This window comes from Labrus bergylta, chromosome 11 (genome assembly GCF_963930695.1).
Source record: "Labrus bergylta chromosome 11, fLabBer1.1, whole genome shotgun sequence".
NCBI classification, from domain to species: Eukaryota; Metazoa; Chordata; class Actinopteri; order Labriformes; family Labridae; genus Labrus; species Labrus bergylta.
The window spans coordinates 6,728,364-6,755,412 of record NC_089205.1 but is presented as its reverse complement, the minus strand read 5'-3'; the positions used below and the strand labels follow the sequence as shown (position 1 = coordinate 6,755,412).

At 41.0% G+C, this 27,049-nt stretch overlaps 1 protein-coding gene across 3 annotated transcripts in view; it reads left to right on the top strand.

The window, feature by feature from the left end:
- myo18ab (myosin XVIIIA b) overlaps positions 1-27,049 on the top strand; it is a 107,091-nt gene that overhangs the window by 15,300 nt on the left and 64,742 nt on the right. The window contains exons 1-6 of one of the 3 annotated variants that reach the window (XM_065960522.1): positions 17,112-18,229; positions 22,693-22,758; positions 23,380-23,467; positions 24,256-24,362; positions 26,278-26,454; positions 26,575-26,785. In XM_065960522.1, the coding sequence (XP_065816594.1) occupies positions 17,273-18,229; positions 22,693-22,758; positions 23,380-23,467; positions 24,256-24,362; positions 26,278-26,454; positions 26,575-26,785 (1,606 nt within the window). In that variant the 5' untranslated portion in view covers positions 17,112-17,272. Of the gene's footprint in view, positions 1-17,111; positions 18,230-22,692; positions 22,759-23,379; positions 23,468-24,255; positions 24,363-26,277; positions 26,455-26,574; positions 26,786-27,049 lie in introns of those variants that run through there. The other 2 variants (XM_065960521.1, XM_065960523.1) reach the window with 2 other exon arrangements.

The following is a 27,049-nucleotide window of genomic DNA, read 5'->3' as shown; positions in this document are numbered from 1 at the left end:
AAACTGATGTGGCAGCATGCTGACCTTCCCGCCAGCTTCAGGATCAGTGTGCATCTGCTGCTGGGGCGTTGGGTGTCTCCCCTGCTCTTTTTTTTTTTTTTTTTTTGCAGACTGAATAATTTACAGTGATGCTGCAGGCCAGATGAATAATACAGAAGAGAGCTGAGGGAAGACTTGTCAGGACAAAGACGGCAGGTCTGCAGAGTCTCTAGGAGACATGGCATCGATAACTAGAAGAGAAACATGTGAAGGCGTTACTACTGATGTCCCAAAAAGTCATTTAAAACAAAATGTAAATGGACAAATGCTCCACAGCTGAAACAGAACGCTGTTAGTTAGAGTCCATCAGATAAATCCTGGTACTGATCCGAGCTATCAGGTCATCAAACTGGACATTTGTCGGCCTCAAGTAGCTGGAAGCAGAAGAAGAGTTTATCTCGATAGTTCATGGAGAAAGATGGAATATTAACCCAGCTGTGTGAGAGTCCATGTGATACCGACACAGACATGGTGGAGTTAAGCTTTCAAACACGTGAAAGGGAACATTTTACCTGTTTTTTTTTATTATTTTTTTTAGGAATGAACAAAAAAGATATCACAACATGAGAAAAAAGTGTTTCTTACCTTTTCTAACTTCACAGTTAGAAAGTACAGAGTAAGAAAAAACAGGCAACATACATGTGTAGGATGATTGTAAAATATAATAATTTTTCATTATTGCTCGCCCATTTCTTACCCTGGAGCTTTTGTTCTTCAACAGTGTGTGGGGGTGTGTGTTTGTGTGTGAGAGATTGTGATGGGTGTGTGTTTGTATGTGTGGGAGAGCATGTTGGGTGTGTGTTTTTGTCTGTGTGAGAGTGTGTGCGTGTGTGTGTGCGTGGGGTATAGTCCAGTGTTTTGCCGTTGTAACTGTGTCAGTGTTTCTGTGTTTGGCCTCTCTGGGTGCTGACTGCAGCTGACTGAAAAACACACCGTCAGCACTCTCCTTTCTCTGCACGCCCAGCACAGTGACACAGCGAAATCACCTGGCTGTTTCCATGGCAACGCGACCGCTCTCCTGACCTGTTTGGGAGAAAAACTGTCAATTAGAAAATGACTCAGACAAAAGTGAAGGTATTAGAAATCAGTGTACAGTAGAAGGGAGGAAGTGAAGATATTTATCTAAAAACGTTAGAGCTGACTTGTTTTAATATAGTTTGATTTTAAATAAAGTCCTTGTATGAGTCAAGCCCTGCAGATTTCTGATGAACTCTGTGTGTTCTGGGCGTGCTCAGATTGATTCCACATGGGAAAACATGGTAAACAGGGAGTTGCTCTTAAATCTGATAATTACAGGCCTGATGTCAGTCTGCAAATACCAATGCAAATAGAAGGACAGAAGGACAGAAGGCAGTAAATAAATTCATCTCATCAGCCCAAATACTGCTCAGAGACTCCTCGAAGTTCCCCTGACATCGAAACAATCTTTTATGTTTCCCACATATGTCATGAATTTATTTTCCCGTTTATGCAGCTATGCACAGGGCTCCCATGGATTCAAATTCAAGGTCCTGAAATGTCTTTAAAAGTCTTATTCTTTACTTATGAAAGGTGTTACATTTTGTATGGCACTTTGACTGAGACATGGCTGAACACTTGATCTGATCTACCCTGGAGCGGCTTTGGCTCAGCGGTAGAGTCGGCCGTATCTCACCCTGAAGGTCTGGGGTTCGATCCCCAGCTCCTGCAGCCACATGTCCGGTGTGTCCTTGGGCAAGACACTTACTCTGTTTCAGCTTGAGTTAAATCAGAGGATTCAAGACAGGAACGTTCCTATCTATCCAGTGAAGATTTTCCAAAGCAAAAAAAAAAAGAAATGTGTTGGTATTACCGCTGCTTATGTCAACAGATGTTTGCTAATCTTCTGTTTGCTTACATGACAGGCAGCTTCATGAACGTAATCACCGTCCCTGCTCCGTTACTCCAACATTTGTCTCAGTGCACAGATGTTACAGTCCCGGACTTGTTTCCATTTAGTTTAGCATGTTTCCACGTCGTCGGGCATGTTGACGGGCACGTTTGTCGCTCTGCAGTGGAAATGACAAATCCTACAGATGTGGATAATTGCTGCCTCGGTCTATCTGCTTATCTTCAAAACTTTCTGCCATTGTTGTCCCTGCTCCTGTGTTGACTCACATCCTTTCTGCCTCTACACTGCCCCTGCTGTTCATTTGCAGACGGTCCTCCGATCCTGTAGCGTTGATTTTTGAGGACGTGCACAGCTGACGGTACAGACTCAAGACATCCTGTGCAGCCCTCACACACACACATGAACACATCAAGCAAGGATATCTCTGGCCTTAAAGATTTTAAAAGTGGTGATCTTTCACTGGACCTATTATCAAAATATGTTTACTTACCCTTTCTTTTCTCAGGGGGCATTCATGGTATACTTCGGTATGTTCTCATAATCATATTTTGCTTGTCCATTCCAGGGAGAACTTATTAAGCCATTTCCTGTCTCCACAACCCGTCCAACATTTGCAGCGTGACCGTTGACACTTCAAAGTCGGGTGAAGGGAGGTCGGAGGGTACAGGAACTCCCATTAGCACTCCCCTCTGAGATGCTGGAAGGATGTTGGTGCTATTTACATCTTGAGCTGCATGTGGAAGGAAATCTGTTTGATCAGTGGAACATGTTTTGTGCTCAGTCAGGGTTTAGGAAGGTGAATGTTTGAGACAACAAAATAAATCAGGGGATATTTTCGACCAATCGTCAACTCCTCAACTCCCACTGCTGGTGGGTGAAAAATTCTGCTCGACCGCGCACGGCTTTGTTTTCTCAATGAAAAGGTTCTTTTGTTCGTACCAACCTGCTTGCATTTATCATAACTGCAAATATACAGGAAAGTCAACGTGCCAGTGTTACACAATCACTCTCTCAACACATGCACACACTCGGCTGTGTCCAGTGGCTCTCAGCTTATCTGCTGTCGAGTTTCCGTTTCAGCAAACGGGGCAGTGAGAGTGTTTTATCTGAGCTGACCTGAGCCCTCAGGCTGCTGTCAGGCACACACACACACACACACACACACACACACACACACACACACACACACACACACACACACACACACACACACTGAGCAGCATACTCTTCGAATGTGTGTGGGTGTGGACATATTGTAACCGTATTTATTCGCTGCTTCTGATAATGCAAAACTAATACAGAACTGAAACATAGCTAACAGTAACTTGGCAAAGATGCTCACCATTCATATGCCATGGAAAAAAGAAAAACAAGCTAGGCTTTGGCTTTATGAAATCAATATATTGAAAAGTCAAGCTGTGCTGTGGTTAGCCATGAACACAGGAATGCAGTTACAATGATGTTTGCAGTCCTTCTGCAGTAGCTGCTGAGCCTTTTTTTAAAAACTATTTGGGATCTGAAGGAGTGGCACTTAGCAGGTGACTTTAAACTATTTTAAGTAACAAACCGTGTTTAGTTTAGTCTTTACTGCAGCACTGTATTTGTAGTGATTGAATGAATATTTGAGTTTGGTGTCAGGTCATTGATACGACCCATCACACATGGAATTATTCAGACACATTAACTAAGAGAGTCAATCAAATGTTCCAGCATGTCACTTAGCCAACATCACAACGGCACCATTAACATGACCCACCCCCCTTAATAAAAATAACTAAGGCCTGACTGATATGGGATTTATGGGGCCGATATGGATTTAGATATTTTGGTAAAGAAACCTCTGATACCTATATATTGGCCAATATGTTTCTTTGATCTATGAACCGAGGCTCTGATAATAACACTCCAAGCTGTAAGACACAACCATTATCAACACAGGCCCCCCCCCCCCCCTCCCCAAACACATGCGTAATACACCAATACAAACAAAACGAATCAATCAACTTTGTGTAGTAGTTGCCTAAAACTACGTGATAGTTACTGTTGAGACCAAGGACCCGCCCCCCCCCCCCGGTCTGTACACTGTACCCCCAGCTGCTCTGTCTCTGATCCCCCCTGCGTCTCTAAACCCTCGGTCTCTGACCCCTCTGCTCATGTGAGGTTAAGAGGAGCCAGATTCTTCAGAGTTCATTTTAAATCATCGTCCATGTTGTGTCCTGCCCACACATACCTCAGAGATTAGAGTCAGTGTGTACATGACTGTGAGGCTTGTACATGTTGTGAGATGACTGCTTCTTATCTGCTGGATCTAAACTCTGTTCAAAGTCAAGCGGCTTAAACGCACAGACTGCCCCTGAGGAAAAGAAACCCTTATTGAAAGACTAAACATGGAAACTACCGTCTGGAACATATAGTGTGCTTGAAGTGGTACCGCAGAAAGCCAGATCGATCAGGTTTTTTTTATGCCTCTTCCGGTTACAGATGATGGGATTTGTTTTCTATTAAATGTTTTATTTGTCTTTTTTGTAATCCTAGTTTTACACCAGCTGTTCACTATGATATCTTTGTACAGGAGATACATCTTTGTACATGTTGTTCAACTTCAATCTTCTCTGAGAAGTTCTGTTCATTAAGAATGATTCGATTAGAATTCAGTTTAAAGCTACAAAGTTCAGTTGTTTGGTTGTCAATTTTTAAACCTTAACTTCTGAATGAACAGTCTTTGCTTTAAGCTTCTTAAATTGTGGTTTTGTTTTTGCTCCATATTTAAGACATAAATCTGAGTATATTTCAATCCTTTATCAAGAAGAAAATAGAAGTCGTCTTTTTGGACTTTTATGAACATAGATCGACTTTTCTCCTTTTAATCGACCACACTCTAATTGATAGAATATAACTTTATTTCTCCACGATGTGGAAAGTTGTCATCGTGTTTTTGTTCTTGTGAAGCCGAACAGGAAAATGTTTCAGTACAAGAAGAGATCAGAAGAGCACTTGGAGTCCTTGACAACATCACGGTCCACTCGGTTTGTAATTAAAAAACAGTATTTAATTAAGTAATAAGTGAGTTTTAAAAACAGTCATTTTTTCATATAGTTAGAGTTTTAACACAGGCAAATTTAAAACGAGGACATTAAAAACAACTGAAACAACTTCTAAAATAATCCTAAATTGCAGCCAGAGTCTTCATGAAAGGTCATTAAATGAACCTTAATAATTCTCTTTTAAAGGTTCACCTTGATATTCACACTTTTTTTTTGATGTCAAAGAAAAGATCTAACAGAGATGTGATGTCATAGATATCTCAGTGTCTTTATTTCTGATGTGATGGAGCTTCAGTTCTCGTTCACATGGGACACACTGTGGTTTCAGACCGTTTAGTTCGAGGTCAAAGTTTGCTGTTGCAGTCCTCAGTGTCGGCTCCGCCTTCATCTGTAGACATGCTTGGACAGATTCCTGTGTTCCATGTTATGTCACACATACGTGTATTTAACATGACGCAGCAGTCCTGCACGAGTGTTCATGCATTCAGGTATGAAGTCAGTAACAACCTGGCTGTGATATATTTGTTGATCAAAAATCTGCTTTAAACTTGAATTCTTACATTTAATGTTAATAAAGATATTGTGAATGGGGGACTAAAAGTGTGGATCATAAGCCTTCATCAGTGTGGTTCTGTAACAACGACGTGTAAAGAAAAAGTGGACGCTTCACATGCACACACTCGGCCATGCACACCCAGCGCTACTCTTCCCCGCTGGTTCCCCTGATGTCGTCTTGCCCTCTGGTACTACCTCCAAAGCCCCTCCATTACGCCTCAGTGACATTTATAGATAAACTTGAGATGTCACAGAAGAGTCAATATCGGGACAGTCTGAAAAGGACTTTAGTTCTTTTCCCTGAGATAAGGCAAATAATTGTGTGTGTGTGTGCGTGCGTGCGTGCTTAGTTTCTGTGAGCATCACATGTGCACCGAGACACAAAGACATCATAGACCCTGTCTGACCTACATCTGCCGTCCTGCAACACATGAGACGTGAAGGAGTTTACTCGAGCATAAAACACACACACACTCACACACACTTCATCACTTACACACATACACACTGCATGATTATCACGTCCAGCTCTGTTGCTCCTTCTTTGTGGATTTTAACCTGCAAGTGGGACTGAAGGCTGGATGTTCTAGCGGTGCTGATGTTAGCCACACTCGGCAAACCCAATCACATTGTTTTGTCCTCTAATTCGACTGTTCTGAGTGTTTTCTAACCTTTTAAGCTCGTCGGTTAGTCTGAATCATAATTTTCCTTTAACTGGGGAAGAAATGAGTCACCTAGAAACATCCCTAGTTAAGGACAAAGACTGGAGGGAGAATACATCTGCTTACCTGGCTCTTTTAAAGAGTGGGAACACAGTAATAAATCTGCTTTATTTTCATTGTGACTCCTGTTTAGGTAGAATGTGTGCAGATCGAAACATGACACCAACATGTTGTCTGATGTTGAAATAGATGCTGCTTGCTTTTCAAAGGGTTGGAGCTCCACACTGACTCAGTAAGCTCTGTATGTTTCTGAAGATGATGCTGCTGGTTTAACGTAATGGATGGTGTCTTGGATTAGTATGTTGTGAATGGCAGCAATTTGACGCAATGTTGAGGAGTGGAGATGTGTGTGGGTGTGTGTTTGTAATGCAGCAGTCATGACATGTCAGGAATTTTGCTGATAAGCTGAACCAAGTTTAAATTTGCTACTGTAGGAAAGCCTGAGCTCACTGATGTCTCAGGCTACAACCCATCATGATGTTTTATGTTTTTTTTTAATAGTTACTTTGAGTTTTTTTTTCTCATCTGAGAGTTTATTCCTTACCCCCTCACCTCCACCCTTTCCTGCATGTCATCCCCTCTCTCTTCCCTGGATTTCCACTCTCTCTACTGCAGGCAAAAATGTTCTACATTTTATCTTTCTTTTTGCACAAAGAAAATCAGCTGAAGTAACATTAGCTATCAGAAAATGTCCACCAACTACCTTCAAACGTTGACATGTCATCTTGAGTGTCCCGTGTTTCTTAAAGAGACAGCGGGCCAAAGACACACTCTGTTACATTGAGAAAAATCACAGATAACTTAACATTTTGGAAAACACGTCTTCATTTCCAGAAATCTCTGTTTCTCCCTGTGTGAAAATACTAAAGTCGGGTTTCCGTTCAACCTGTGACTTGATCTGCAGTTCTTTCAAAAGTCTACCTTATGAGGCAGTGATAAAAGCAAAAGTTGCGTTTAAAAATATAGCTGAAGAAGCGTGGCTGTATCCTGACTGAAAAGGTCCTGGGACAGTGTGTTCATGGGGGGGTTGGGTTTGTGTGTGTTTAACTGAGCGATGGCACTCGGTCAGCTCCGAGAATCAATGTGTCCCTCATAAACATGTTCAGTCACGTCAACACGGCGGCACAGATGAAATCGGCTCCTATTAGCAGGAAAATATGATTGAATGGATTTTGGTATAATCTGTATGTGTGTGTGTGTGGTGCAGGATTTGTCTGCTAATCCCTCACAGCAGACGGTATTACAGTCCTGCAGGATGCATTAGAGGAATGTCACATGTTGAAGAAATGCACGTTTAAAGTGTCACTTTAGTGAGTGCAGGAGAAGACTGCGTGTTTATAGGACTACTACTACTACTTCTTAATTTGCAAGCAGCTGATTTTGCTGGGCGAGAAAATTGAAATAAACGCTCATGTCAATTTTTTGGGAAGTAAAATGTGCAGCAGCAGTAGAGAGTGTTCTGTCTTTGTCCATCAATCAATCATTTGTATAGCGCCAATTCATAACGAGTGTTATCTCAAGGATCTTTACAAAACAGCAGGTTAATGACCTCACTCATTGTTAAGAAAAATGGGATATATTTGAGATAGAGATGGGATAAGATGCAGGAAGGATTTCTCCGTTTTATTCCTCACGTTCATGTTGTCCACACTTCCTTGCCGCTGATGTGGAGGTCGGAGCAGGCCGTGCATGAACGAGGACGATGGTTGTTGTGGGGATGACACAGTCCGATGGTGGTGGCTGGGCGTCATCGGGTGGTAGTAGTGCCAGATTACCTCACTGCAGGTTGGGGGAGCTGCATCTACTCGAGAGCCTGGCCTCTGCTGCCTGGACAAGGCCTCCTGGTTGTTTATATCAAAGTGAGTTGTAAGATATGCTGACTTCTTAGTTTGACAGTAATATCTCACAACTGACTGTTTTCTTTTTTTTCTTTTTTATGAGCGAGACTTCCGTGAGGATTTATTGGGCTCTTAGTGCTGCCAAAACAGTGGTGACCTACACTTGATGCTGTGCTTGAACTCATCATGTGTGACACAAATTAAGCTACTTTCATGCTGTTCACACTATGAAGGCTGAAGCAAAAATCCAATTATGTTACTGAAAACTGACAGGAACAGGGTTAGAGTTTAAAGACTTTGTTCCTAGGGATGTGTGCACATAGTCATCCACATGATCAAGCGTCATCACATCATCAATGTTTGTGTAAAAGCACTTTGAGAAGTCAGAACAAAAGCGCTATACAAGTTCAAGTCTATCCACCATTTACTTGAAGAAGTTTGCAGCATTACAAGTCCACATCTCTCCTCTGCATGTTCCTTTCACTTTTTCCTTCTGGACTGAAGACTTTTTCTGGATAATCTTTCTTTGGAAAGTTTCACACTAACTTCCACATTCCTCTCAGCTTCTTAAAGCAGCTTCTTTCCATCTTACACACTTCCTCTCCATTCATAATAGTTGTTGACTCTGTTGTTACATCACTGCATTTTTGTCCTCACCCTTCTCACCCCACCCTCTTCTTTAAGCTTCAGTCTTTCTCCTCCTCCTCCTCTTCTTCCTCACAGTCAGCTGGATAAAAGCTGTCACTCTGTTCATCTCACAGCACATTTTGTTAGCAGTGCATTGATACCACTGTGATGTTTCCTCTGGAATATCATGGCAGCCGCAGGGAAATAATGGAGGCTTTGTGTGGAAATGTTCCTGGTCCTCTAGCTCCCTCTTGTGGTTAGAAGGCAGAGGTGCACAACTGTAGCTGCTGCTGATACCCAAATGGATTTAATCTGTTGCTGACAAATATGTCCTCATGTTGGTGGATAGAAGGAGTTATTTTACTTAGGTAGAAACAAATGCAATACTCTAAGGTTTTCAAATATACATCATGTGTTTTAACAATCTCAGGGTATTATAACGGTTGATAGTATCAGTAAAGAATCAAGTACACTGCAGTTTAAAAACACAATACAAATCTAAAGTCATGTTTCAAACCAAAAGCTTCTGCAAATGGAAGAGTGAGACAGCTTTGTCTAAAATGCACAAATAGGCAATCGGCAATGCTTTTGCACTCGTGTGCATTTAAGACAGTGTGCAGGAGTCTGTTTTTTGTCATTAAAAACAAGAAATTCTAATGCAGCAGTGTCGCCTGTGTGTCTACCTTTTACACTTACACACACACTCTGCATGCATAGTGGTTAGCAGCCATGCACTTTAGTGGTATCAGTCAGATTTGATTGACTATAGTCATGGAAAACAAGGAAACTGCTGGTTTTGGTTTGCGTCAAACAACAGGGTGATGACAGCATGACATTTTTCAGATCCTGTGACGTGTTCTTTTGTACATGCACTCGTCACAATTGCATTGGTAGAGCAATATATATCATTCAGCCCATGCAGAAACTACAACACAGTGGTGCACACCACTCACCTGCATCTCTGCATGTTTGAGTCATATCGGTGTCAATGTGAACAACCCTGATTCAATGCTATTCTTATTAGAGGTGGGGGAAGAAATAGATACAGCATAGTATTGTGATGTGGATGTGGAGTATTGTTAGATGTGGAGATATTATATCGTATCATGGCCGCCAAGTATCGACAATTTATTTTATTAATAGCAAATATGCTTCTTTAGTTTTTTAATTGCTAAAGGGGTTGCACAATTAATTTTGAGCAAGTTGCATTGTTAAAAATTAATGCAATTGTTCCGTCGTCCTTACATGTTTGTTTCCAGTTAAGTTGGATTAGACTGAAATACCATCAGTTCAGATTGTGAGGTGCATGAGGCCTTTTACAGGGTTTGACTTTAATCACTGTGTTGGTCAGTCTGTGCGCTTGACTCCCCGGTGTAGAAATAAAAAGACTGAAGTGAGATGAGGAGACTGAGGATGTTTTCTTATTTGACAAAACCAGTTCTTAATTTAGTTGAATTTTGTGCACATTGGGTGTTGAGTAAACCTTCATCCTGTTATGTGCTGCTTTGAGATGGTAAAACTGATACAATGACATCACCTCTATTATGTGTGTTACCTTAACACACACAAACCACATCTTTGTGATGCATCAGAGGAAAATGTTGAGCTGTTTTTTTTTTTCTTTCAATGCCAGCAGTGTGTTATTTCTGGTAACATGTTGAACTCTGCTTCTGCTTTTCTCTGCTCTGCCTTCCTTTTAACGCTCCTACTTCTTCCTCTCTGCTGCACACGAGCGTTTCAGACAGGAAGACAACGCAACCTGCACTCGTATGTCGAGATACAGACTGAAACAAATGGTTAGAAGAACAGGGGGAGAGAGAGATCGTGAAACAGGGCACAGAAGGTTTTTCAAGTCTGGATGTGGGATTTAGCAGCCAAACAATGACGGGACGATGTGTGAAGGTACGTCGTCGTTCAAACAGAACGCAGCATCACAATAGATGCTGGTTTCTAACCAGCGCGCTAACATGCTTGTTGAGCTACTTCAGGTTGGGATTCATCTGACTAGAAATGTGTCTGTTAACATCCTAGAAACACCTTTTTTCTACTGTCAGATTTTCTGTATTCTGTCGGATTTAGCAGAAAAAATCATTTGTTACATTTTAAAGTAGAGGAAGATGCAGAAAAAGTCGGGGCAGTCTGGTGTGTGTGTGTGTGTGTGTGTTTGAAGAAAGGAGAGGTGTTGGTGTGAGCGCCAAGTCAGATGGTCATGTATCCTGAGGAGTGAAGCCAATATACATGAAAGCTGTTTGTACACATGGCGCCCCTGTGTGCTCCTAGTGGGAGGACTGGAATGGAGACATGTTATGTTAATATATGGAAAATATTCTCATTCAGAAAACTTTAAACTTCAGATTTAGACAAAACAGTGAATATGGTTACCGTTCAAACATTAGCTGTAGCTTCAGCTATCAAGCAGGTTGTTCTGTGTTTGGTCTGAAGGCGCCAGCAGTGCCCTTCTGCTTTTAACCATTTACAAGATTCAAGTCATTATTAAGGAGTTTTTATTTTTGATCGTTTAAGTTTAGAATTTTAGTATCAGTGCTCTCTATAACAGTGTCAGAAAAGCCCCTGAATGCACCATCATGTTTACTTCCTGTCCCGATAATTATTGACCTACAAGCCCAGCATGTTGTCAATGACATTAACACACACACACACACACACACACACACACACACACACACACACACACACACACACACACACACACACACACAGAAGCAGCTGAGATGACACCAACTGCAGCAGCAGCAGCAGTGTGGCTGCTCTGTGGTGGAGGAGGTTGTGGGATTGAGGTGTTGTGGTGGGGGGTGGGGGGGGGCGGGGCGGGGCTTCATGGCAGACCCATCTAGCCTGGAGAGCAGAGTTTCCTATTTTTACCCCCACTCAACACCCTCATATCACAACAGCTGTCCCCACAGCTCTTGTCTGTCTCTGTCAGGAATAACCGTCCAATCAGATCGCTCCCCCCTCCTCGGCCCGGTCGGTTCTCTCTCCATTCTGTGCGTCTCGAGCCGCTCGATCAGATCTCCTGCACTTTGGACAGTTTTTTGAACTCATCGCTGACTCGAGTGGATTCAGGAGTTGTGGAATTACTTCACTGACAGGTAGAATCATTTGTGGATACTTTTTTGGTGAGACATTAGAAGGAAACTCTGACAAACTTGGGGCCTGGAGGTGCCACAGCCGGTGGGACTATTTTTAGAAGAGAATTAGCTGAGGTTGGCAGCTCAACTCCTTTTTCCTCTGAAAGAAACTTTTTTTTACAAAAACAACTCTTTGTTTCATTTTGACGTCTGTGATTTCCTTTCTCTAAGGTCAGTCATTAAGAGGGATCAAATTTAAAGGTAGAAAGATGTGGGACACAAAGAGGTGGTCCACATGTAGATCTTCTAGGATACATGCTCTTGTGCCGGTGTGTGGACTGCTGGGAAATGTAGTCAGGACTTTAGATATAAAGCACTAGTTTTAAAATCATACTTAACATTTTGTCATTGAAGGTATCGGATAATGTCGTATAAAAAATAATTGTCGTATTCGTTCATATCATGTTTGGACTGTGAGAACATTCAAGGCAGAATGATAGTTCAGTGTTTTTGGACTACAGGTCTGAGTATATCCTGATGATTCAATCTTATAGTCACCATTTTACTAAATTCTGTTTTTGCATTATGATCTGATCTGATCTCCCATATCCTCTCATATCTTCAGCTGTTACTTTATGTATTGATGATGTTTGTCATAGTTCACACAGAGTACTTTCTCTAGAAGTCCAAGGAGGCTTGATTGAAATTCAGATCAAGCCTGATTTATGTGCTCGTATATTTTAATGAAATCGAATCAGAGACAAACTTTCTATCAAATCCAAAAGGTTAGTTTTAATTTTTTAACCTGAGACCAAGAGGCTGTTGGAGCTGCCTTTAGATAATCTCAGTTCAGTAATTCTTAAACTGAGAAACTGAAGAATCTGTTAGATAAATATGATAACTCTCTGATTAACAGATCAGCTGAGTGCTTGTTGCTTATGTTTGTTGGAGTTGTAAATCAGCAGTTATAAGACCAGAAGGAATCTTGTTATTTTTCCAGCAAATCCCAGGTCTCTGTGGGTCGCTTTGCTTGTGTTTTGACTTGCTGTGTTTTGTTGTAGAGCATCACGCTGCTGTTTTCTCTATATTTGGGCTATGAGTGTCACAATACCAGATTTTTAAACTCCAATACCATTCTGGTAAAACTCAAACAATATCGTTGCATGTTTTTAAACCGAAGAAACAAAGATAGAAGTCCTAGGTGCCCAATATTTGGTATTTTTGTTTTTTATTCACCAAAAATTGCAGGCAAACTCCTGCAACCAACGCTTTAGTCCTCATCCTAGAGAAAATGTCACAAACCAGATTTTTTTTAACTTTGACAGGATTCTAGTGAAAGTCAAACTATATTGATACCTGTTTTGATACCACAACAACATGAACAGAAGTCTTTGGCAACTGATATTGGGTATACATTCTTGTTTGTAATGACCAAAAATTGCTGGCAAACTCCCGCACACTGTCTACATCGTCGACAACGTTGACAACATTTCAGTACGGAAAGGTTCCCAAGAATCCAAGTATTGAACATTTCAACAACCTACGTTTTGACTAAGTTTTACATTCAGAATAGGCCTCCTTTTTTATATTAACTCATGACTGTTAGTCTTTCAATTCATCCAATACAAACCAGGTTAGAGTCTGTTCATTGTCAACATTACAAGCATAAAGCAGCTGTTTGTTTCTGGTGTGGAGGAATGTGTTAGGGTTTTCTTTTCTGCTTTGTAGACATATGAGCTCTGTTGCCTCTGAACATTGCTCTCAGATTTCCTCAGCCAGCTGTATGATATGCCTTGTGACAAATTACCACTAACTGTTATCAGGTCTCTAACGTACAGCCAGCTGCATGGCAGACTGTTGGGAGAAAATACGTTTTTAATAAGTTCTGATCTATTAAATCAAGTGTTTAAATGCTTTTGATGTAATATTAGGAATCACTTTGGTAATTTGGTGATCTATTTCAACCATAGTTCTTTGGATTTAGTCTGTATATTTCATCAAATTCAGTCTTGTGCTGTGTAAAGGTTGCTTAAAAGAGAACACCTGGGTCATAGGAGGTCATATTAGTCCAGAGTAGAATGAACAGGGACTGTACATGATGGTAAATAATTGTGTTTGAAGGAATATTGCTTTTAAAAGTTAGCAGACCCATACTGCAGTCTGCTGCAAAGATTCTTCTAAGGTTGTAGTCACAGTGAAGTCCAAGGAAACTCGTATGAACTGTAAAAACTGAAGGTTTCCCATGGTAATCTTTAATCCAGGTGAAAATGACATTTATAACATATATGACATATATGATATGATCTTGGCATTTTTGCAGAGACAGTGCACACTTTGAGTATTTGTGACAGAGAAAGCTGGTGGCCTATTTGCGTCTGTTGTCCTTGGGCAGATAGACAAAAAATACATCCATAGAAAAAGAAATGCAAATGGGCAACACTACACTGCACTGGATGTAAAGTGACGCTTTTATTAAATCAGTGATCTCACCTCACATAAAATCTTCCCCTCAGAGTGACTGCACAGAGAATACTGTCACCGTGCTAGAACAGTCGACAGCGTCATGTGGTCATGTCCCTGTTTCTGGCATTTACATGTTGTAAACATTAACATTATATACACAAACATGGTATCTTTAGTTTAACCCTCGGAGATTATTTGAGTTTAAACTGAAGAGGAAAAAAAACACAGAATATTGAACTTCCTTCCTATAAAATAACTTTAAATAAATGTCAGATTGTTAGTTGGTGTCATCTACCATCAAGTCTTCGCTCGGCTTAGTATGAACAAGATCTTTGGGATGTGTGACTTCAGCAGCCGTCGATGCTGGTCCCTCTCTGCCTTCTTGGCCTTTCTCTGTCGGAGTATTTTGGCCCACAGACCTACAGTACCACTGTCTAATCCAAAAATAAGCCCCTTAGTCAGTGTGCTAATTCAGTGACCGCTGATAAAACCCACCAACCTCAAGCCAGACCTGGACACTGTCCGACACCCAGTAAGGGTTTCAGTGGAGGGACATTTGTGCTGTCACTGCTCATTTTATTAAGGCAGGGACCTCCAGTATAAGGAGCTCAGCTTGATTCTGGTTTGTGTAAAGAATATTTATGACTGAAGTTAAAATCTGTAGGCAGGACTAACTTTTCAGAACCATGGCATCCCTGTTCATTGTGGTAAATACATTTACCAATCACATCACAGCTACATTAAATTGAAACTTTAATGTGAAAGTGATAGGCTACACAAAAAGAGGGATTTGAGCCATGCCACACTCATAAATGTAAAGGTGCGTTTGAGTTTGTTTTTCCTTCCTAGAATGGGGAAAGAAGCGTTGGTCGTCTTGGATTTGTGTTGGTTAAAAAGCAGCTCAGACACCTCCTGGATAAAACCTCTCATAGTGTCGTAGTTGATGAAATAAAACATTTGTTAAACCAATTAAGAAACTATCTATGGATGCAATACTTTCAGTGATTTGTAACAATGGATGGCTGATAAAGTAACACTTTTTATACCATATGTCAAATTGAAAATGTTGTCCAAACCTAACTATTTGTCAACATATAGTAACAGACGAAGAGGTGTTGAATTGAGGAACTGCAGTTTTGCATTTCCACATTGTCCAATTTTTTTTTACACCAGAGGTTACCGCTTGATTTCAACCCTGCTCATTGTTTGGATAACGTGACTCCATCTCAGTTGACAATTTAAGAATTGACTAATCACCAGTTTTCTCAAACCTAATTATCGGTCTCTGTGTTCTGCCATTCTTACTCTACCAGCTTCCAAACCTGCTCTTTTAACCTCTTTATTTTCTACTTCTTGTTGAAACCCTTTTTCATTGCTATTCCATCAACATGTTGCTCTGCCTATGCTCTAAGTTTATTGATCTCTGTCCTGTAGGTTCTCAATCCTATCCTATCCTCGCCTATGTATCCTCAACATTCTCCCTCTCCATTCAGCTTTCCAAATCTTCTTTTACCATCTGTAATCCCTCTTCTCTCATTGATCATGTTCATTGCTGTTTCTGCCTCCATTGATTGCCATTATGTCAACATGTGGCTCATGCTGAATACATGGACAACTTAATGATCTCTGTAACTTGAAGATCCTATATTCTATTCAACTGTCTTTGTGTGTTCTCATCATTCTCCCTCTTCTAGCTCGCCTACTTCTCCTTCTCCTCCTCCTCCTCCTCCTCCTCTTCCTCCTCCTGCTGTGATCTGATCCATCACAGCCCATGACAGCAGATCAAACAACATGGCATTTTCATCGCGCTTTTCATTCTGGGAGTCAAAGGGAAGTCTCATTTGGACTTTTTAACTCCAGCACTGCATGGTGTTAGAGTGTTTTAACTAACATGTGTGTCCATAGATTCCTCTGTACCGGTATGACACTGGAAGACGTGATCGCTTTCACTCGTAATTATAAGCACACATTCACTAACCAATTTGCTGTGACTTGGCACCAAACATGCAATTGGCCGGACACTTAACAAGTGCACTTCCAATTCAATGACAGTTTTCATTTCAAGATATTTAAACAGTAGGACATATTTATTTGTATCCAAGGTTCTTTGTAGGGAAAATATAATCTTGATGCAGAAGATAAGCATGCTTTTGACTTGCATGGCGTGTGATGGACAACAACCATATAAGGTGTTCAGATTTTGATCTGGTTTTCTTTTTTATATTATTGTATTTAGATCAAAGAGGAGAATACTCCAGAATCTAAAAGTGTAAGTAAATACTGTGTGTCATCAGAGATTTTCTTAGAGTACATATTCCTATTCATGAGGGCAATGTTTATCACTATTAGCTGTAATCACAAACATACTAAATATAGTTAGATAGGAGGTGAAATGAACAAGCAGGGAATCATCACCTGATTTTATGGATATAGTTGAGAGACATTAAATAACCAAGAGTGGGCCTCATTCACCAACGGTTCTTCAGTTTTCAAGAAAATGAGATTCACCAACTTTTTCGTACCTGGGATTCTTTCTTGGATAAGGAGAAAATCTACAAACACTCGAGAGCACTCTTGCGCACTTTAGATATGATAATCATCTCTTCTGTTTCTGGTGATATTGGTGAATGTGGCCCATTGGTCTGAAACTATTATCTCTTACTGGTCTTTTAGACACATGGACTACAGATACATTCAGCTCAACATAAACATAGCCATATTCATCGTTCATGTCCTAATACCTCCTCTCTTTGTTCTCTGTGAGTAGCCAGAAAGTGATGGGTCACTCAGCAGGGCCAAATCAGTGCCAGCTCTAGACCCTGGCCGGGGGTTATTCCGGGCAAAAAGTCCCCCAACAGTTTCTCCCACGGAGTCACTAGCCCGGGTCAGGAGTCCCTCCCCACCTAAAACAAGACCAGCTGTAAAAGTACCAGAGCGTTTCAAAAGCCCCGAACCTACCACAAATAAAGCAGAGCGGTTTAGGAGTCCTGAACCAACAAAAGCTGCTCCAATCCCAGAGCCAGTTATGAACAGTAAACGAGAGCAAAATGGCATTCTGGGCAAAAGTGTAGCCAATGGGACATCTAATGGTAATATGAACCATCCAGTCAGCAACACCAACCAGATGGATGCTGCAGAAGACCAAGGTCTGACACGTAAGAAGGTAGTAAAGGTGGTGCGACGTGTTGTCAGGAAGGTCCCACCCAAAGAAGAGGATGAAGCCGCTGTGACATCACAACCAGACAGAGCACCTGAAGCAGCCAAGCCAGCTGCTGAACCTGTTAAACCAGTGCAAGCACCCACTTCAGTGGCCCCCAAGGCCCCCTCAATGTCAGGGTTCTCTTTTAAACACGACGTCATCAAAACAGAAGACAAAGATGACTTTTCAAGAGGATTGGCAAACTTCATGGTCAGAGGTAGGACAAGGGAGCCCCGCCCACGAATACGCAAAGATGAACGGCCAGAAAAACTAGAGTTGGAAAAGACAAATGAGAAGAAAGAGGAACAAGTTGAGCCAAAAGAGGATATCGCCCCCCAAAAGCCACAGAAAGCCATTGAAAAACCTTCAAGTTCTGGTCCGGTTATACAGGAAGTCAAATCTCCTGTTGTTGCTGTCAACCAAACCAAGAAAACACCTGAGCCCTCCAATCCAACCTCTTCCAAATCTACTCATTCCAGACCTACATCTTTTCCAACAGTTGTTGGCTTTATCCCTGCTCCAAAGCCCTCATCTTTGGCTCCGCCACCTGGCTTTGTACCTGCACCAAAACCAGCTTCAGCCACAAAAATCACTCCTGTAAATCCTACTTCTGCCACTCCAGTGGAAAAACGTTCCTCCAAATCCCCCCAATCACGTTTCATCCCAGCTCCTAAACCTTCTCCAACTTCTGTGAGCCCTGATCCTTCCCGTCCCAGACTTGGTCCAACATCTCTCCCCCCAGTCGTCATTCCCATTCAGCAACCTTCTGTCAGTCAACAAGAGGTACTGTAGTGTGTCCACACTTGGCATGGCGGGTCAACATTTAGGACATTGGTGTGGAAATCGCATGGAGATTTGAAAAGCATGTTTGAAACAAAAAGGATTGTGTAGTTTGACTTTACACAACACATTTGTGTAATCACAGAAAACTGAATTAATAATTCGTCAGTTGAGAATAACCAGGTTAAGTTAACTGAGAACTGTGTTTTTCTGAGCCACTGGGGAGAGACAAAATTAAGTGACGCCAAATAAATGATGCACATCATTGGGTGGTTGGTCTCTATTGTTTACTGTCCGTATTTTCAAAATTGCAAAATGCAAAAAAATTTGGTCTTGAACAAAAAAGGGTGATGTTCATGATGGTTGAGTGTTTGGGGTTGAAGCCAAATGGCAAAAGGGAAAGAAACAGTGTACCCAATGCTGTGCATGTTAGTAATGAATCGACAGAGTAAATCTTTGGACTGGGACCAGGTTAAGCTGGACCAATACAGTTGTGGGTAGGACTGTCATGATACCATCATTTTAAACTCCATACATGAGTAGTAAAAGTCCTGATCGTATATCCCATCCCTTTATCGATGCATTATCTTTTAGTTCTGCTGCATTCTGTTGTGCTAACGTGTCAGAAACTGTTCAAGTAGGGCGCAGGGGTTTATGGGATTTCGCTGTATTATCATGCTCTTCATGACCTTTAAGCACGTTCTGTGGTAGAATCTACGCTAGCCCCTGCTCATGTGACTTCATTAGCCCAAAATGTATCGTCACTAGCAGGAGACCCATGTAGAGCTTATTCCCAGGAACATACCGCACCTGCTCCACTGGCTGAAAGGACTAAGAACACCCATATCTGTCTAGTTCTTTGTTGTACTTTGACTTATCTGGAATTCATTCATGCTGGCTCACATATTCACTGGCTCGGTAGGGTTTTTGATACTACTTGTGTTTTGCAAATTCAAAGTGTGAATGTGTTGATTTTTTATTGTGCATGTTGTTTGAAGTGGATGTTAACTCTCCATCAGGGAGGTTCAGCTAACAAAATTGGATTCCACAATAACCCAACCGTTGCGTTGTGAGTGTCCTCGAGTGGTTTTGACTGACTTTGGGAACAAATGACCTCTGAATGTATTTTAAGTTTTTGTGTTGTAAAAGGGCTTTGCTTCATTGCTAACAGTTGGCTTACCGTAGTGTCACTGTGTTGCTGCTTTGACCTGTAGGAGGCGCCGCTAAGTCCCACCGAGGAGGCTCAGAGACGCCTGATGAGGATCTTCGGTGCCCCTGTAAATCACCGCTCTGTCTCTCCATCTGTGTATTATTGATGTCTTGTCTTTGTCTTCACACACACCCCACCCTTTTAGTTTAATGCAAAACAATGATGATCACTTTGATTTAACCTTTAAAGCAAAAATGTTTATGGGAGTTGAAGATTACGACTTTTTTGACGTTTATATTTTTCCTTTGTTGCCAAATAGGAATGTGTCGCAATTTTCCAATTGTCCATTAATTTAAAACAAATCAAAGTTGTCATGCAACTCATATCTCATGTTAAAAATATATTTTTTCCCAATGTTTTTACCGACACCCTGTTGTTATGCGCTGCCATTGCCAGATAGTGGCTGTAGCATATCTTAAAGCTGGTTGCTAACTGCCATTAAATAACAAATGAAGAAGAAATCAGGTGACACAACTGAAGTGTTACAGACAGTAGAGTTGCTAAAAAACTAACGTAGCATCTCTTAACTTAAGAAACGATCATATGATACTTTAGTCGTTGACTGTATCTGTAATCTAACTTTACGTTGTTAAGTATAATTGGTTGTTCTATAAGATAAAAGTACGATGATTGTGATACTAAATCTGTCAATGGCCACTTCTATTACAGTATGTTATCATCACTTAATGAACCAAATCCCGATCCATCTCTGATCATTCTTTATTATTCTTAACTTATAGCTCCACTTCGCTTTGACTCCTCTGCTCTAGCACGTTCCTTTTCAAGTAAAATCACATTAACGATAGCTGCACTCATTTGTCTTGAACACGTTGGTATTCTGTCACTGTTAGGAGTCTTTCCACTGAGTTTCCATGCTTTTTTTTACGTTTTCTTGAAAGAATATTCTTCATCCACTGTTCCATGTTCACCTTGTCTTCTTCTCCTTTTTCTTCTCCCTTTTCTTCCCTTCATTCTCTCCATGCCTCACTCACACTGCTTTTGCTGGCTGTCGTTGTGTCTCTGTGGCTGCTTTGTGGCTAAGCTGGAGCCAGCAGTCAGTGTGTCATCTTCTGTCCAAGCCCTCGCCCCCGTGGCCCCCCAGCCTCTGGGCCCCCTTCAGGTACCGCAGCCCTCCAGCCTTCCTCTGGGCCTCCTGGCTGGAATTTGTACTCGTGTGGCTTGTCGGAGTGTAAGGTCCAAAATCCTTCTAACTTCCTCCCCCTCACTCCTCACCCCCCATTTCTCTTTTCTTCAGTTTTCAATGATCTTTATTAGACTGTGACCAGTTGAAAAAGACTGACAGGATGTAAGATTGAATCCATTAAAATACTATTTGATGGCTCAGATCCCATGTGAGATATTTAATTATAAGGTTTACCAAGACCACAATATTGGTTGTAATTTGTTGGAAGTTTTGTCTCAAGATGCTCTTTTTTCAGTTTTGGATGATACAGTAAAGAAGAATCATTGACTTTTATTTAGAGCCCGACCAATTAATCAGTCAGGCGATAACATCGGCCAATATCAGCATATCCAGTATCGGCTCATTTGATTTCAGATATGTGCTGATAGTGCTAGATTTATTCACCAGTCAAAAATATTGGCTGATATATCGTTTTTTTCTTCTCCCCAGTATTGATATCGGTATGGGCCCCAAAAATATTGGTCTGGTCCTACTTCTATTTCATTTTTTTATTGCAATGAAAGAAACCTCACTTTAAAAAAAAAAGTGAGGTAGGCTGTAGGAACAGTCCAGGGACATTTATACATATTCATCCTCCTTATGTTGTGCAGAGATAGATATGAGACATTTGAAGCCTCATTCAGAAACAAAGAAAACAAGGCATAGAATTATATAACTAGAGAGATTTTAACCTTTCCAAAAAGAGAAGTAATCTGAAACATTGGCCTTTCAAGCGTAGGTAGAATTTAGTGGGTGGAGTGACAGCAAAACAAACCATTTCATACGACTCTGTAAGCGTGATTCAACTTAAGTAAGAGGTTACAAAACTTATATAAAACCTTACAATAAGAATACCTTAGCATTTTGGCAGAGCTGGGAGTGAAGTTTCATCTTTGTTTTTTTATATATATATTTTTTTATATTAAGCTCAATTCTTAGATTCACCAAACTACCTCTTATGTCTGTTTTCTAATCAGTCTCTGAGTTGTTTTTGTCTCTCAATGTTTTATTAAGTGTGAATTATTCAGTCAAAGGCTTCTCTGGCAGTTCTTTGTCTTGTTTTGGCTTTTGGTATAAGCTCCAGTTTTTTAACACAGTGGCATGATGTTACCGCCTCAGGCTGATGGAAACTCAAGCTGCATGAGCTTTGATGGAGCGACACACTGAAACATGCATGTGTGAGGTGTGTTACCACAAAGTCCAATTGTTTTTTTCTCTCTTTTTGCATAACTGGAACTGAATGAGAGTTCAACTGATTATTTGTTTTTTTCTAAATATACAATACAAAAGCTTTGCAAAGTCATTTATTTTATTATCTTAAATTATCAGGGACACATGTAATGAACATTGCTTCATAAATTATGCCCTGCATACAGGTGTCTAGCTGTGCTTAATTTGAGACTCCTGTTCCTAGTGAAGCTTTTAGGATCAAAACAGAAGCAACAAACTAAAAGAAATACAGAAACATATTAAATCAGACATTATAATACAACACAGACTGTACACATATCATTTGATTTGATGTATTAGTATATATCCTTTAAAACAAATAGATGATTTTCTGAGTAGCTTTCTGATCTGCAAAAACAGGAGAAATAAAAGGTTATGGCAGGACAAGTGTTTGTTGTTGTAATGCCATTGTTGGCCACTAGGGGCTGATATGCACCACCACACTTCACTCTCCATACATGATGAATACATTCAAGTGTTTTAGGCTCAGAAAAACAGTGTCCCAAAACTGTTTTCATCTGGAAGCCTTTTCTCCGCTGGTTCTTAAAAGATTTTTTTTTTTTTTTTTAACATCAGACCTAGAAGGTAGTAATCATTTATTTTTCCTTTAATTATTTTTTTCCACTTGCCGTTCAGTGCCTCTGTTTTAAAGCCAATGAGTGGATCATAACAGGTCCTTTCTAGATGCTTCTTTAATACACTCTCTCTCACAGGTTTGTCTGCAGCGTTTTAGAATAACGTCACTTGTCCATTTGATCTCTATGTTTGTGCCTCTGAAACATCTGTTTCTCATGTTTAACTGTGAGCTTTGATTTCACCTCTTCATGCTGACCAAAACACCAGGGATCAGTGGAAGAGGACCCTGTGACCCTCCTTCAGGCGTCTCATGCTGCAGCTAATCAGTCCCAGGTCTGGTCTCCTCTGTGCCTGAGTGTGGTTCACCTGCAGCTCACCAAACAAACGCCCCCTCCCACCCATTCCCCCACCCCTCATGCTTTGTGGAGTGCTGTGTTGTGTTATCTACATTTTGCTTGCAGAGTGCGGTGTGTTTGGTTCACTTTTTCATTAATATTGTGTGAAATTCAACCAATCATTGATTTATTTTGTTATTTAATTTTAGTGTGGTGTCTTCCTCCCTCACTACCTGCTCCTGGTTGCGTTAATAAAAGTGTGATTACCCCTGACATTTTGGTTGCTGTTGAAGCCCCCTCACTCTCCCCTGAAGCCTGTTTTTTTTTGACGTCTTGAGTGGTTTGAGTGTTCTCATTCACAAACTTGAACACACACACACATTTTCACCCTGCAGGACAACACACACAGACACACACTCACTCAGTCACACACACAGAAGCATGCACTGCTCAGTGAAGTGTGGGCGCTCCGCTGCATGCTCGTCATGCTGTGCTGTATCAGACTGGTGATACTGGTGGTCACAGTAAAGAAAGACCCTCTGTGATTCTGAGCGGTCCTGTGAAGTGTGTCGTCTCTGCTGTTCCTGTAACGTCCCTCCTCGTTGTCTGTGTCCTGCAGGTGAAGACCGAGGAGCAGATTGCAGACGAGCAGGCCTGGTATGGATCCGAGAAAGTCTGGCTGGTACACAAAGATGGATTCTCCCTGGGTGAGATGGGATTATTATTTTGCCCCTTTTCTGTACAAGTAGTACGATTTTTGAAATGGAATATAATATCAATGAAGGTGATTGTTGTTGTCTAAAATGCATGTTCCACCCCTGGAAACGTCTTTATGGTCATCTAGTTAAGATGTTAACAGAAATATATTATCCAATTTAAATTCTGTTATGTTGTAAATCATGTTGTCTATGTATATATTCTAACTTATATTCATGTTTGACTTTAATGTGATCCACTTGCTTCCATTCAGTTCTCTTCTCCACACACACACACGCACACACACGCACACACACACACAGACATATAGACATGCACACACATGCAAACACTTAAAGTAACTCAGATTTATGACTTGATTCTCTTACCTTTTTACCTTTTTTCTAATGAATAAACAACTTTAAACACATACATTCATAACGTCACTCTACTAACTTAATGACAATTTCAAGCTTGCAAATTTTGTATTTTTTATTTGATAAATTTCAAGTTCATTTCGTAAAATTAAGACTTTAATCTCAAATTCTTAGATTAGTGCGTCATGGTAAGAATATCAAATCTTCTTGTTTCGTTGTTTTCACGGATCTGCACACCTCCTTCATTAGTTAGAAAAGATTCTTCAGCATGTAAATATTCAAAAGGGAAATAATTTTTGTTAAGAAGCATAAACTGTCTTTGCTTCGGTTGAGCTTTTTTACATTTTGATTCAAGAGAAACGGATGAGTATCAGCTGGCAGACAAATAACCATCAATGCGTCCTGTCCTCTTCTCCCTTCAGCCACCGTGGTGAAGACAGAGGCCGGCTCTCTGCCAGAGGGAAAGGTGAAAATCAAACTGGAGCATGATGGGACTTTACTGGACGTGGACGAAGACGATATAGAAAAGGTGAGATGGAGTCATGAATAAAATAAATTGTAAGGCTGAAACTGTCCTCAGGTGAGGATGCAGTATTTCACAGTAGTTTTAGATTTGATATATCTACTAGTCAAGTGTAGGAAGTGTGGCTTGAATACAAAGGAGGCTAGCTGGAGCTGGCCTGAAGCTGACAGGTGCTGGCAGTCTCTGATCAGGACAGAGGAGGTCTGATCTCCACCTGTCACACCGTCTGTGTCAGAGCCTCGAGGCTGCCACAGATGGTCACAGAGGACACTGGCTGCCACAAGGAATCATGGGAAAGGTAGAGGAGAGGTCACAGGGGACAGCTGGGGGGTTGGTTTGTTTACATTTGTTTACTCGGTCACAGTTTTCTCGTGTTTACTCGAACAAACAGCCTAATATTTATTCTAATCAGAGGACAAAATCTATTAATTATAATCTTCATGATGTAATGATGAAAGTATTTCCTCTGTTTAATGGGTAATTAAAAATCTGCTGTGTCATACTTTTTCTATTTTATAAAGGGGAAACGTAGTAGAAGGGAAGAGTTTTCTGATAATTGTGTCAAATTAAAAGCATAAATCTGGAAATATTTCATATTTTTCCCGACTCTTAAGAAACACATAAATGGTTTCATTAACATGAAATCGATCATGTATCATCTCTGTATCCAAAGCATGACTGCCTTTCTGTCCATCTTGCTTCACATTGTAGTTTATTTTGATTTAATTCGAAACATGCCGTCTTGCAACAAAGCTGGTGAATTTAACGCACGTCTAATATTCATCAGCCAGGTTCGAGCGTGCATTTTCCTTCCTGCACTTTCTGGGACTTGAAATGCTTGAACACAGACTCAGATGTTCCTTGATGATCTTGCAGTGGTTCAAAGGGGTAACATTTTATGTCTGGTTACTTTTGCAGCCCATGTTGACCCCCGTTTGAATCCAGTAAAAACATGAAATAAGGGACTAATCTGTCCCCCAAACAAACTTTTTTTGAGTTGACTCATCCATGAAGCTCTCCTTCTCTCCAAAACCAATGAACCTGAGGAAAAGAAATAGATCATAGAGGTATAAAAGAAATGTTAGAAGTTAGTATGTCTTAAAGCTTTTTTTCCGCTAGGCTTTGGAGGTCTGCGAGCACAGCTGCTGCTAAATGTAGCTTAACGCTAAGTGAGAAGAAGTAGTAACAGTAATAATTGAAAATAATTTTGAGTTGACATCTGATATTTAAAGAAAACTGTTAATTAGTTTACTCATTTATTTACTCAGGATCCTCATTAGTTCCCTCCACAGGAACAACTAAAACAGGAAACAAACTTTTAGAGCTGACTCATCCATGAAGCTCTCCTTCTCTCTAAAATCCATAAACCTGAGGGAAAAGAAAAGGATCATAGAGTTAGAAAAACAATGTCATGTGAGAAGTTAGTACGTCTTAAAGCTTATTTTTCCACCAGGCTTTGGAGGTCTGCGAGCACAGCTGCTGCTAAATTTAGCTTAACGCTAAGTGACATAGTACGGTAGTTGAAAACAACAGTGACATGAATTTAACACTAAAAAGCTTGTTGGCTTGAAATAATGTTGACAGCTGATATTTATGGAAATCTTTTAGTTTACTAATCTACTCAGGATCATCATTAGTTCTCTCCACAGGAACTAAAACACAAAACAAAAACAAAACAAGGCATTTACTCACCTCACATCAGACACTCCTCATCGTCCTCAACAAAATGAAATCCAAACCTAAAAAGAGATCTTTACTCTGATGAATGTGAGACCTCCCGGTACAACATGTCACTCATGGAGGCTTATATAAGCCTTTATTTATATTTCAGTTCGGCCCTTCACCAGAAGAACTCATCAGCCATAAGATCGTCTGCCACGAGTTGAATTCCTTTAAATATCCTCTTTCTCTCTCCCTGCAGGCTAACCCTCCCTCGTTCGACCGCTCTGAGGACCTGGCCTCTCTGCTCTACCTGAATGAATCGAGTGTGATGCACTGTCTGAGGCAGCGCTACGGAGGAAACCTCATCCACAGCTACGCCGGGCCCAACACGGTGGTCATCAACCCCCTCAGCATGCCCTCCATGTACTCCGAGAAGGTAAGCTTTAGAGTCTTTAGCAGTGCTCGAGTTTCTTTGAGATGTCCAGGGTTACTCAGGATGTGTGTTGATATTCTACCTTACAAAATGAAAATACCTTTCCTTCCTCCCCTCCTTCAGGTGATGCACATGTTCAAAGGCTGTCGGCGTGAGGACTCAGCTCCCCACATCTACTCGGTGGCCCAGTCGGCCTACAGGAACCTGCTCACCACCCGTCAGGATCAGTCCATCGTGCTGCTGGGAAAGTCTGGCAGCGGCAAAACCACCAACTGCCAGCACCTGGTCCAGTACCTGGTCTCCATCGCCGGGAGCACGGGCAAAATCTTCTCTGGTGGGTCTGCAGACGGAGAAAAAAAGAGGGCAGAAGAGCCATCACAAAAGCTCAAAATACAGACCCTAAAAGAGAGAGAGAGAAACAGCTAGCAGGCTGTGGGGGAACTTTGACATTCAGTTTTATGGGACTTTATTAAGATGCTATATAGCTGGTGAAATGAACGAGAAACAACAGATAAAATCATCACTGTGGTCAAATGATAACCTTGTTTTTAGAAGTCTATCTGAAGATGAATATACTGATTTAAAGTATATCCATAAA